Source organism: Gopherus evgoodei, chromosome 6, assembly GCF_007399415.2.
Source record: "Gopherus evgoodei ecotype Sinaloan lineage chromosome 6, rGopEvg1_v1.p, whole genome shotgun sequence".
Lineage (NCBI taxonomy): Eukaryota > Metazoa > Chordata > Testudines > Testudinidae > Gopherus > Gopherus evgoodei.
Window position 1 is genome coordinate 132,305,658 of NC_044327.1, and position 13,480 is coordinate 132,319,137.

A 13,480-nucleotide genomic window follows, 5' to 3' on the forward strand; every position below is an offset into this window, starting at 1 on the left:
TGCAGAGAAAACCAGAAGTGGCCTTGCCTCTCTTTGCTTTATTTCAGTGCTTATTGTATCACACAGTCCTTCACTATGGAGGCTACTGACATTCAAAACAAGAATAAGATGCTAGTAGGAAATTACTAGATGGCTTTGCTGAAATGTCAACCTCAGCTCCCTTTAACTGCCTCCTTGCCAAAAGCTACCAATGACTTTGTTCATCTGTTATGTCAGATTACATGCTAACCTGTGTGCTCTGCTTCGGGGAAAGCAGGAATGATAGTGTCTGTGCTCTGGAAGATAAAAGTAAATTTAGCAGGAGGCACATTTGGATTGCTAAATTGTGAAGTCTGATCACCTAGTGCTTGAGAATGAGTGTGTGTATGTGTGTGTGTGTGGGGGGGGGGTGGTTAAAGAGAGGGCACAGGCATATTTTATAATCTCAGAGAAAGGCAGGGTCTGACATTACCCTCTGATTGCTATTTCATTAGTTCATGAGCAATTTCCAGCACCTGCAAGCTTGTTTAAAGTAGCTGGCAACATGACCAATCTGCCTAAGCCTCACTCCAAGTTCTCTGGTATTTTAGGCTGGATCTGCAACCTCATGCAACCCAGCCCACTTTTAGGCCTTGGGCACAGCACAGGGAGGAACTTAACCCTGCTCAAGGGTTAGCAATGCTCCCGAGGGGTTGTGATCTACAGATTAGGACTAGTTTTTATGCTGGGGTCAGCAGCAAGAGCTACCCTGTGTCAAGAAGCGTTCTCCTCAGAGTAACTATCAGGTGCACCCACCAGCATAGGCTATTATGGGAAGTCTTGCCCTGGCTGATGGGATGGGGCCTTCAATGACATCACTGTGCCCTCTCACTTGAACAGTCAGGGCAAGATTTTGTCCTTGAAAGTCAAGGGTGGATGCTTTTCTTTTTGAAAGGTCTGTGCAGCTGCCTCCTTCCCTGTGAGCCACAAGTCAGTGATGGGTTTTGAGCAAATGCTGCCCCTGTGAGCAGATCTCTGCTTTTTAGGACACAGCAAATGATCTACCCACTGCCGCCACCACCAGCAATAACCAATAAGAGGTGATATGCAGGTGGGAATAAACAGTTTACAAGCAAAATATAGGAACATAAAAAAGACAATATTGACAGCTGTTGGCTGCTTTCTCTGTGTTCTCTCTGCACGCTGCACTGACTCTGACCAGATAGCCTCTACAGCAGCCTCCAGTCATATTCTCCAAGAAGACCACAGACTCCATTCAGTAGCGAAGGCACTCCGCCAGATTTATTGCTGACAAAGCACGGTACTAGTTCCCCGGATCAGTGTCTACAGGTACACTAGCACATGTACACCCGTGACAATGGACCAGCTCTGTGAACGGTGGTACTTTACATTCCTCACTCAGCTGGACAAAGACACCCCCTTTGTGACTCCTCTTTTATACAATGATACAAACAAGCTATGTATCGCCCCTATGATGTGGTTAGTTACCATCCTTTACCTTGTACCTGTTGGTTCAATCAAAACATTTCTATCCATCACCCTGTCATCCCGACCTTATCCTTAGGAGTGATCAATGTGTCCCTGTATCATCTTTGGGAAGGGTGTTTATACCATAAACTTGTATTGGAGTGTTCTGGCATTACCTTACTCGAATGTGTTTACATAAATACTTAGTGCCTAGGAGTGCTTGTGTTTTTGCAATGCCAGCCCTGTTCTTGACAAGTTCGTGTATTTGAGAGTGAGCCGGCAAACAATCATCTGCTTTGTAACAAGGCCTGACTTTTGTTCATAGCTTGACTCTTGCTAACTTTGTTTTATCTCAGCAGGGCCTGTCTTTAGTTCAGGCCTTAGGCCTCATGCCAAGCCTCATATACCAGGCCTCATGTCTCCGGCTTTCTCTTTCTACTACAGACAGTACTGGGTCAGACCAATGGTCCATCAAGCTCAATATCCTGTCTTCCAACAGTAGCTAGTGCCGGATACTTCAGAGGGAATGAACAGAAGAGGGAGGTAACTGCAATTAAAAAAAATAAAATAAATCAGTTTAGACCAATGGTGGGCAATCCGCATGCAGCCCATAAGGATGATCTGATTGCGAGTCACGAGACATTTTGCTGATGACTGCCCCCCTGCAGCTCCCAGTGGCCGCAGTTCGCCGTTCCCAGCCAATGGGATCTGCAGGAAGCAGCAACCAGCACGTCCCTGTGGCCTGTCGCTTCCTGCAGCGCCCATTAGCCAGGAATGGCAAACCGTGGCCACAGGAGCTTAGACATATTTGATATAGACACATACCAAATCTTGACTTTAGTAAGGCTTTGGATACTGTCTTGCATGACCATCTCATCAATTAGGGAAATCTAGCCTAGATGAAGCTACTATAAAGGGGGTGGGGACAATTGGTTGGAAAGCTATTCCCAGAGAGTAGCTATCAGTGGTTTACAGTCAAGCTGGATGGGCATATTGAGTGGGGTCCTGCAGGGTTTGGTCCTGAGTCCAGTTCTGTTCAATATCTTCATAAATGATTTAGATAATGGCACAGAGAGTACAGTTACAAAGTTTGCAGATGATACCAAGCTGGGAGGAGTTGCAAGGGCTTTGGAGGACAGGATTAAAATGCAAAATGATCTGGACAAACTGGAGAAATGGTCTGAAGTAGATAGTATGAAATTAAATGAGGACAAATGCAAAATACTGCACTTAAGAAGGAACAATCAATTGCACACATACAAACTGGGACATGACTGCCTAGGAAGCAGGGTAGCTGCACCTGTATTCCCCCTTTGTGGTTGCTTGAGGACACATACTTCAGAGTTTTCTGCTCCCTGCTGTCACCTCTCCAGGGCAGAGAGTGACATTTTACTCCCTTCCGACCGGAAGTTTTAAGGCTGCACACTTACCTGATCTACACTGTGATTTCCTCAGCAAGCCAGTCTGCTGTGCTTTGCTGTCTCTCCAAGGGCTATGACCAGTGTGCTGCCAGCAGTTACAAGTTACCACCCAGCTCCTCCTAAACAAGCCCATTTATTCTTAAGGTAAAAGCATTACAGAGAAAGCATCTAAAACAATAAAAGAACCTACACGCATGCTAAAAAGCTTAGAGATCAGTCCCCCAGCTGCAACATAGGACTCTGGGAGGTGTCAGTCCTTCAAACCCCACAACTGGGTTTTCCCTGTGGTTACAAGTTCATATCAGTCTTTAGATCAGAAATCAGAATGAAGGTCCCAAATCAGTTTAAACTTAGGCTATTTATCCAAAAGTCGTTCCTTTGTCTGTCCCTGGCCCACAATGATACACAAACCATTCATACACTTAATACAATATGAGTAAAAGACAGGGTAACTTCTTGCAATATCTGTCACAGCGAGGCACCATTTGAGCCAGTTGCTGTGCAAACATATAATAAAGAGATGGTCTCTTCCCCCAAGGGACTTACAATCTAAGTATAAGATTATAGACAAAAGGTGGATACAGCAAACAGACGGTGGTGGGGGAACAATGGGACAATACTGCTCAACATTCTGAGCAGTGGTGACAGCACACCAGCCACTGACCCACTGTTGAGCTTTTGTAGGCATCGTAGCAGGGAAGAATTTTAAGGAAGGATTTGAAGTGTGATGGCTTAGAAGATATTACAAGGAACTCCTCCCATGCATGAGGTACAGTGTGGGAAAAAGCCTTGAGGTGCTTGGTTGGAAACATTTTAAAATGGGCCAGAAAGTCTGGGATCTTTTGTTGAACCGAGGTGAGGACAGCCATCTTGATACTGTCTGAAAGAGCATAGGTAGGGTGGGATGAGCTGTGGTGCCAACACACACAAAGAACGAGGGAGAGGGAATTCAAGAAGAGGCAAAGTGCTGATAGAGTTACATTTTTCCACCCTTCCTGTTATTCCATTTTTGTTTTGAGATTTTATTTTTTCTCATGCTTCTTTGGGCCAAATTCCACTACCCTCACTCATAATAGTACTGCACCTTATTCTGTGAATAGTCAACTTGGCTTCAGTGGGACTACTCATGAGTAAGGCTACCAGAATCTGGTTCCTTGTTTTAAGAGTTTATAAATTTCCTGGAGTTTAAGGAGAGATCAAATGGAGGAGAAGCCATAAACATAGCAGACTAGGTCAGGAAGAGTATTCCAGGTGTAGGGAACCTCATAGAAAAAAGCTCGGAGGTGAGAATGGGAGAATAACACAAAGGGGCTAATGAGGGTAACTATTTTTTTAAAAGTTAAAGGCTGACATATGCAGGGTTCAATTAGCAGAAGGCCATGGGTTTCAAAGGAAGTTTGTGCTGCTAAATCATCCCTAATTCCCCCAAGTGACATGTAGGATCACCCAGTGTCCTGCAATCTCTTCATTACCTGGGGAATCATGACTGGGAGGGTGCAGGAAGGGGACAGTGTGTTTGCTCTAGTTTCTTTTTGCGTCTGGTGAAGTCAAGATTCCTGCTTTTCTTCAGTGTGGCTTTTCATTTTTAATATAGTTACATATTTTTTTCACTGATTGCGCTTTATGCTGTGTTAATTGAAATACGCCCAACTGCCAAAAACAATTACCTTCAAAGTGCCTCGTCAATGCCTTTACTGCCAGATAAATGCATTGACAGACTCATTTACAGGGTGGAATGGTAAGTAGGCTTGGTTTCCTATTTAAAGTTAGTAGTTTGATTTTGAATTGGGTCTAAATTAAATTGTGCTCTGGAAATCTGTTTTTAATGTTGCTTAAGTCACATTAAATTAACGTTCAGTGTGTTTCTTTTAACATAGAATGGCTATATCAGTTTGCTGCTGGATTGAAACAGTATAGAAGAGCAGTATTGTCTAATGCAGTGGTTCCCAAACTTGTTCCGCCGCTTGTGCAGGGAAAGTCCCTGGCAGGCCGGGCCGGTTTGTTTACTTGCTGCTTCCACAGGTTCGGCCGATTGTGGCTCCCAGTGGCTGCAGTTCACTGCTCCAGGTTAATTGGAGCTGCTGGAAGTGGCAGCCAGTACGTCCCTCAGCCCGCGCTGCTTCCAGCAGCTCCCATTGGCCTGGAGCAGTGAACCGTGGCCACTGGGAGCCGCGATTGGCCGAACCTGCATATGTGGCAGGTAAACAAACCAGCCAGGCCTGCCAGGCGCTTCCCCTGCACAAGTGGCGGAACAAGTTTGGGAACCACTGGTCTAATGGTTTGAGTAGAAGCCTGAGAGCCAGGATTCCTTGGTTCTTTTCTCTGCTCTGCTGCTGACTTCAGTGTGTGACCTTTGGGAAACCTCTTAACCTTTCTATGTTCTGTCCATATGTGAAGTGGATAATAACAATTCCTATCTCACGGGATATAGTGAAACTCAGTTAATATTTCATGAATCACTGTGGGATTGGCTGGTGGAAGGTGCTATGTGCCATGTGAGTGCACGATATTATTATTTTATTATTATTATTCATTTGTTTTATTAAAATGTTAGCTGAATTTTCTGAGGACACTTGCAAAGTTATTTTGTATCTGTAGTTATTTGAATCCTATCAGCGTTTGGCAGGCATGCTAAAAAGGAAAGTCAGACAATGGTACTTTGGGATTTTTAAAAGAACATTATCCCAGTAATTTAAAATTAAATGTAAAATATGCTGTTAAGTGACATATTATGATTGAGATCTTAATCATGCCAAAGCCAGGAAACTGAAAGTTAAGGTGCCACATCAATCGTAGCTCAACCTCTTTGCACGTAATGGAGTTAAAACAATTATTTTTTTGGAATATGATTAAATTTAAAGTTGTTATCACTGTAAATGCCTGTGACACTTTATTAAGGTGTCCAGAACTGTAAATCAACGTATTACCCCACTGCCTCAGCATAAAAGGGATCCACTGGTGCTAAACTGAATGGCAACTCCCAGTCACTCCAGTTTGTTTGCCAGCCTCACAGATTCCTCATAAGTCTACTAGTTCTAACTGTGCCTCTCAGATTAACCCTTGATGTACTTCAGTTCCCAAACTCTCTGGAAGTGTCTCCCTGCAGCATCCAGCCGTTGTCACTGGTTGACCACAGAAATTACCAAGTCTGCTGTCTCTGAAGAGACAATGTGCACAGCAGCTTGTTTGATTTAATCAGGAATTCACACTTTGCTTAGTATAATAGTGCTGAGATATACTTATGATAAAAGAAAGAGAAGTTTATTAACCAAAAGCTGAGATCTAAGCGATACTAAGCAAGAATAATAGAGATAGAAATGGTTCCAAATAAAATGAAAGTAGAACATGCTTTTAAGTGACTAAAACTTACCAGGCTATGATCCTTGACTAAGATGAGTTCCTTACGTAAAGTAGCCTTTCAGCATCACCCACAGGGAAGGGGATCCACCATTCAAAGATAGAAAGATCACTGACCTCTTTGTCCCCTAAATGATGGAAAACCAACATGTCTTTTTGTTGTTTCATGTATTCCTGAAAGATTATCGTCTTTGTCACGGGAGACAGGATGAACTCCCGGGGATCAGACTCCAGTATCTTATCCTGATTTCACATTTTCTTGCTAATTTATTCCTCCTGTCTATCTTGGATGAAAATGAACTGCCCAATGTCTTCAGAATCACAATGCTCAATTTACATTAGAGACAGGAAGATAACTGTCCTCCCTCTTGTCTGGAAGAAAACCTGTTTCTCCCTTTGCTTGGTTACAGATTTTAAAGCAGAATATCAGGGAGTATCCACAGTTCCTCATATAGTGTTAATACATATGTTTCACAATGATAGTAATGACCAGTGTGTCACCAGCTTTCATTTTATATCTTCATAACATTCTTGAAAGATAAATACTATGACAGTAATGTGTTAGGTGTAGTAAGTTTTTCCGGCCTGCTGAGAGTTGCTGATACAGAGTAGTGAGCCACCAATGGGACTCTGTGTCACGACTCCCCATTTCCTGAACAAAAGGAATGCATAGATCTGCCCATATGTTATAGTTCTGAGTTGCTCTTTTCCAGAATAAACTTCCCTGAGACCTTTCTAGTGTCGGTAGCGTGTCTTATCTTGTGGCAAGAGCAAACAACACTGAAAGTTTCAGGAGAAAACCTTGGTCTAGTATAATCTGTGCCACATGTGTCATCATTTAAAATGATTTGTCTGCAGAATTCCTATTCTAGAGGCCTAACAAATATTGGAATTATAGATATAAGAGATGGGAAAGTCATATTAAAGTCATCATGTCCATCTTCCTGTCAAACAGGATGTGTTCTGTTCCCTAGATACATTCAATATACTTTTTAAAATGGCATTTTTGGCCATTGTGGATCCTATGGCATATTTTTTGAAAGAGCAGGAACAACAGCACTGGTGACCTGGCTAAATTTCATAATTACATTCTCCAGGCTTAAATTTCTCCTTTGGTTTCAATTTTACATGGAATTGTTCAGTTTCTATCCTGTACTGTCACATAGTGTTCCTGAGTGCTGTTAAATTGCTGGTTTGTTATAGTCCTGAAGTGGCTACTTTTCAATGGGGGGGTGAAATGATTCATATACAGAATTTGGAATCAGTTTGTAGAATGTACTGAGACCCTTGGATGAAGATGCTATAGAAATATTAGTCATTATTGTAACAAACCTTGGTGGGCTCGTCTCTGTTCTTATTCTGCTCTGGTTATATCAGGAAAGTGGTTATAAACTTCTACATTGGTTTTACATTTTGTGTGTATTTGTTTTAGGGCCAAGGTGGACAAATAGGACCAGCAGTTAAGGCGGTACAATCAAGGACTGCCAAAAGCACCTCAAAAAAACGGGTAAGAGACACAACTTTCTAAAAAAGCAGCTAAGAATCCTGTGGCATCTTATAGACTAACAGACGTTTTGGAGCATGAGCTACCCCTCTGATGCCAAACTTTCTGAGTGACTGCATTTCTCTACATCCATGAGAAGCAAAGTAGATTCCATTTCAATAATGGCCAACTTGGTATAACTGGTGACATTTAAATTTATTTAGCAATACAGGGTTGTTCTAGACTCTCATTAAGAAAGGAATTACATCAGCAAATTAGAGTATAAAATGGAAATTAAAACTAAAGCAAGAAAACTAGAATGAGCAAACGGTGAGTTACCTTGGTACATGGCATGTAGCCAACATAGCATTGCCTGGCCATCCTCAGTGGACCCACAGTTATCATCAATCATTGCTAGCCATATGTAGATATTGTACAGTGCTTTGTACTCTTATGGTGCTGTACAAATAATAATCTTATACTGAGGCAGCAACCCCCAGAAACCATAACACTGCATGATTAGGATCTTACACTGTTTTTGTATTTTGGCTCGCAGTGTCAAACGGAACTGCAGTGTTTGTGTGAGTGTTCCTGTCTCACTGAAGCATTTTCATGGCTGTTTGGAAGGATGGGGCAGGATCCAAGGGTCTTATAATAATAGGAGAGATACCTATCTCCTTGAACTGGAAGAGACCCTGAGAGGTCATCAAGGGCAGCCCCCTGCCTTCACTAGCAGGACCAAGTACTGATTTTTGCCCTAGATCCCTAAGCGGCCCTCTCAAGGATTGAGCTCACAACCCTGGGTTTAAGCAGGCCAATGCTCAAACCACTGAGCTATCTCCCCTTGCTGCCTTGTGTGGCAGGCAGCATTTGTATGATCGTTATTGCAGTCACTGTGCCAGAAACCTGGCATGCATGAGAAGTTTAGATTCTGTACATGGCTTTAAGGCCATAGGTTGCATATCTCTGGACTAAGATATGTAGTTTAATAGAACTGAGACAACTGTATTTAGAAGAAAGATTGATCTATTTTAAATTCAACTCATTAGACATTCCAGTTTAAGGGGGAAAAACTGCCCCAAGCTGTTATACCCTTTAATCAATGGCTTGGTGCACTGCAAGTATAATGGTAATGAAAAGGAATTTAAATTAATCCCTACAGCAATCACTTTTCTATTAGTGATGTAACATAATAACACCATCAAGTACCCCAGTGAAAGCATCTCTCTGTGCCATGGCCATGCAGATGTTTGCTGTACTGTGGTGTAACGCCTGCTGACCTTTACCAAAAAACGGTTAACATTGCTCTGCCTAAAATATGATCCCTAAATCTTTATATCTGAAATAATTTCTAGGTGTAGCTTATGTAACAACATTTTAGAAATAACTACTGGTCCTTTACTGAGCCGCTGAGCAGTCTCAATTTAGAGCATCATTATAATATGTTCTGCATATGGCTCTCTTAGAGACTGAGTGTAATATGAGCAAGAGAACTAGAGTTGTCATTTTTTAAATTGTGAAGATTAAATGAAAAAAACTGTTGCTCTTGTTTTGAAAAGGGAAAGAAAAGATCTTCAGACATGATAAGCAACTTTGACAGTAACCAAAGGCCTGACCAGGGTTCAAAAAGAACTAGATAAATTCATGGAGGATAGAATCACAGAAGATGAGGGATGGAAGGGACCTCAGGAGGTCATCTAGTCCAATCCCCTGCTCAAAGCAGGACCAACCCCAACTAAATCATCCCAGCCAGGACTTTGTCAAGCTGGGCCTTAAAAACCTCTAAGGATGGAGAATCCACCACCTCCCTAGGTAACCCATTCCAGTGCTTCACCACCCTCCTAGTGAAATAGTGTTTCCTAATATCCAACCTAGACCTCCCCCACTGCAACTTGAGACCATTGCTCCTTGTTCTGTCATCTGCTACCACTGAGAACAGCCAAGCTCCATCCTCTTTGGAACCCCCTTTCAGGTAATTGAAAGCAGCTATTAAATCCCCCCTCATTTTTCTCTTCTGCAGATTAAACAAGCCCAGTTCCCTCAGCCTCTCCTCATAAGTCACGTGCCCCAGCCCCCTAATCATTTTTGTTGCCCTTCGCTGGACTTTCTCCCATTTGTCCACATCCTTTCTGTAGTGGGGGTTTTTTTCCAAAACTGGATGCAATACTCCAGATGTGGCCTCTCCAGTGCCGAATAGAGAGGAATAATCACTTCCCTCGATCTGCTGGCAGTGCTTCTACTAATGCCGCCCAATATGCCGTGAGCCTTCTTGGCGACAAGGGCACACTGCTGATTCATATCCAGTTTCTCGTCCACTGTAATTCCCAGGTCCTTTTCTGCAGAACTGGGACCTTAAGCAGTCATTCCCCAGCCTGTAGCAGTGCATGGGATTCTTCCATCCTAAGTGCAGGACTCTGCACTTGTCCTTGTTGAACCTCATCAGATTTCTTTTGGCCCAATCCTCCAATTTGTCTAGGTCACTCTGGACCCTATCCCTACCCTCCAGCATATCTACCTCTTCCCCCAGCTTGGTCTTTCAATGGCTATTAGCCAGGATGGGCAGGGATGGTGTCTCTAGCCTCTGTTTGCTAGAAGCTGGGAATGAGCGACTGGTGATGGATCACTTGATGATTCCTGTTCCGTTCATTCCCTCTGTGGCATCTTGTTACCCAGGGTTACCAGAACCCCCAACAGGGGCAACTGAACTATTTCACTCCAGGCAGTGAAAGGAATAAATCATCAGGAACTCAGCGATTCTGTTGGATCAAGGAGAAATGCAAGTTAGCATGCTTTTGTCTAACACTTATTAGTTATTAGATTTAAGCACACACAGACATAAGCAATAGGTTTAGAACATCCAAGATATTTACCTATATTCTGAGGCAGTATTGAATAATCAATGACAGGTCAGTGCTGGCCAAACACCTTCCTGCTGGGGAGTAAATATGTCAGGAAAACGCCTCTCCCAGGATAGCTCCCAAGGACTGCTCCCAAATACACTCTGTTATCTAACTTCCGCTAAACAAAGAGGTCATAGTGACCCCTACTAAGGCATTGCTTTTCCTAACTTTTACTATCAGAGTCATCTAGACTCAAGGATGTCCATCCATATATCTTTTCTCACTCTCAATTGTTTACTTTTTCTTCCCCTCCTCCCATACTGATTAGCAGAACTGCCAGTAGTTACGACCTTGCTTCTGAAAGCCTGTTTCCAAATTAACCGTCCAATATGTGGTGTTCTATTTCATTAATTCGTAGTGGCTGAGTGCACATATATAATTGCAATTAGCTTGATCACATTCTGGGATATATACACCCCTCAAATCCAGGGCAACAACCTGGCATTGGCCACTGTTGGAAGACAGGATACTGGGCTAAATGGATGTTTGGTCAGACCCAGTCTGGCCACTCTTATGTTCTTATGATTCTGAGAAGTGCTGAGCACATTGTAGGTTCATTCAGTGGCAGCTATGGAAACTCAGCACCTTTCGAGGCCCACAAGGTCTGTGTTAGCTAAGACTGGCCAAAGCTTCATTTAGAGAGGTCAGACTGGGATCAGCTGCTTTCCTACTTCTATCCTCTCACGCCTCTGGAACTGTCCCAATCTCAGTGCATTAATGGGTTTGTTGCTCCTGTGCTAGGATGAAGATGCATCCACTGAAGTAGGAGAGGGGGCAGATGAATGGACTCTGTCAAAAACTCTACTCAAACCCCCAGACCAACTTGAGTTGACCGAAGCTGTGAGTAAAAGAGTATTTGGAGTTTTCATGAGTTGTTTACACAAAAGCAGAATCCTTGCAAACACTTCACCGAGTTTTTAGTGCACTGTTTCTGCCATTTAAAACAAAATTGCCTTCAGCAGTACGAGCTGGAGAGCATAACCTGAAGGAACGTTCTGAAGCCAATAGGCTAGAAGAGAGAAAATGTCCTTGAGGAGAAGATTTCTCCTGTTCTTCCACTGGGTGGTAGAACAGGGTTTCCTCTGGTGGAACAGACCATAAGGTCAACCAACAAGCCCTGAGCATCCCAGGGACCAGCAGGATTCTGGGGCCTTTTGTGTTGAGGGTCCTACAGCTCTGGCCTTGCTCCTGGGCAGCATGCCTCAGTCAGGAGTGAAAGTAACTTAAAGTATTTACCGGTACACCAGAGTCCTGAGATGGGGCATGGCTTCAACTGGAAGAGGTGTGGCCTCAACCGGAAGAAGCGGGCCCTTGCAAGATTTAAGGGCCCTTGGGCTCCGGCTGTGGCTGGGGGCCCCAGGGCCTTTAAATCATCCCGGAGCTACCAGCTGCAGAGGCGGCTGGGAGCCCCGGGGCTCAGGGGCAAATTAAAGGGCCCGGGGCTCTGGCTGCCGCTTAGCTCCAGGCCCTTTAAATTCCCACCTGAGCTCGGCTGCCAGAGCTCCGGTGGGGATTTAAAGTCCCCAGGGCTCCCCGCAATGGCAGGAGCATCGGGCGATTTAAATCCCCACCCAAGCCCAGCTTCCAGAGCTCCGGCGGCGCTTTAAAGGGCCCAGGGCTCCCGCTGTGGCTGGAGCCCTGGGCCCTTTAAATCACTGCTGCAGAAGCCGGTCCAGTCCAGCACGGCAAACTGGCTTTTGCCGGTACGCTGTACCTTACCGTACTGGCTTACTTTCACCTCTGGCTCCAATGGAGCCACAGAGCCAGGAACATCCCTGGCCACAGTTGCCTTCAGATTCTCCGCTCAAAGGGGGATCACTGCTGCAAAGGATGGGCCATATAAAAGTGACACAGCCTTAGGTTCTTCATACTTTGCACTGTGATCTCCATAGGGTCAACAGAAGAAAGATGTGTCGTTTCCCTGTCCCCCTACCCCAAGTCCTCCTACTCTCTATATAAATAGTGCTGTTATTACCAAGGGGCCAATGCTGCAAACACTGGCTACTGTGCTTAGTGTTTACAACTTGTTTTGGATTGCACGCACTTCAAGGCAGGATTTGTGTATGAAAAGTGCCTACCACTTTGTGGGTGGTACTACAGTCTAAATAATATCTCATAATACTGAAGAATCTAGGGGTATGCCAACACTTTGAGATGGAAGGGTAATTTCCAGCTTGAGGAGACATATCCCCATTAGCTCTGCTCATGTTAGCATGGTAAAAGTGGTGGTGCACGGACAGCAGGAGTGGCTAGCTGCCATGAGTATGTAGACATCCAAGACACTAGGCATGTAGTTGGGCGGCTAGCCTGTCCCACCACCATAGCTGCTGTAGCTATGCTCTATGATTAGCATGCAAGAATGATCAGAGCTAGCGCAGGTGTCCCCTCAAGCTGGAATTGACCCCTCCAGCTTGAACTGTAGACTTGCTCTAAGTAATCCCCTTGAAGTGAATGGAGCTACCCATGGTAGTAAGCATTATGCCCAGTTGTGGTTGCCAGATGGGGCCCTAACTTGGCACATTCTGAACTAACTTTGCCACAGCCATTGTTCTTTTGCTGAGGTGTCCATTGCAGTTTGGACACAATGGAAATGAGCCTGAGGAACCTGGAGATCTTTTTATACTATATGTTACTGTTCCAGCTTTAAGAACGGGCTTGAATTTACGGCTCTGTTTTTCCATTCCAAAGGAATTAAAAGAGGAAGTTACACGCATCCTGACAGCCAATAATCCACATGCTCCCCAGAATATTGTCCGATACAGCTTTAAGGTAAGTGCCGAATGGTCTATAAATCTAGGTTCTTGTGGGTGCCATTTATTGATTTGTGCTTAGCTTAATTTATAACAAGATAACTTGTATTTTAGTGTGGATTT

The 13,480-nt window shown here is 44.0% G+C and overlaps 1 protein-coding gene across 2 annotated transcripts in view; it reads left to right on the forward strand.

Annotated features, from left to right (window-relative positions):
• DNAI1 (dynein axonemal intermediate chain 1) overlaps positions 1-13,480 on the forward strand; it is a 321,188-nt gene that overhangs the window by 22,570 nt on the left and 285,138 nt on the right. For both annotated transcript variants that reach the window (XM_030567426.1, XM_030567427.1), the window contains exons 2-4: positions 7,657-7,731; positions 11,349-11,447; positions 13,296-13,376. In XM_030567426.1, the coding sequence (XP_030423286.1) occupies positions 7,657-7,731; positions 11,349-11,447; positions 13,296-13,376 (255 nt within the window). The remainder of the gene's footprint in view (positions 1-7,656; positions 7,732-11,348; positions 11,448-13,295; positions 13,377-13,480) is intronic.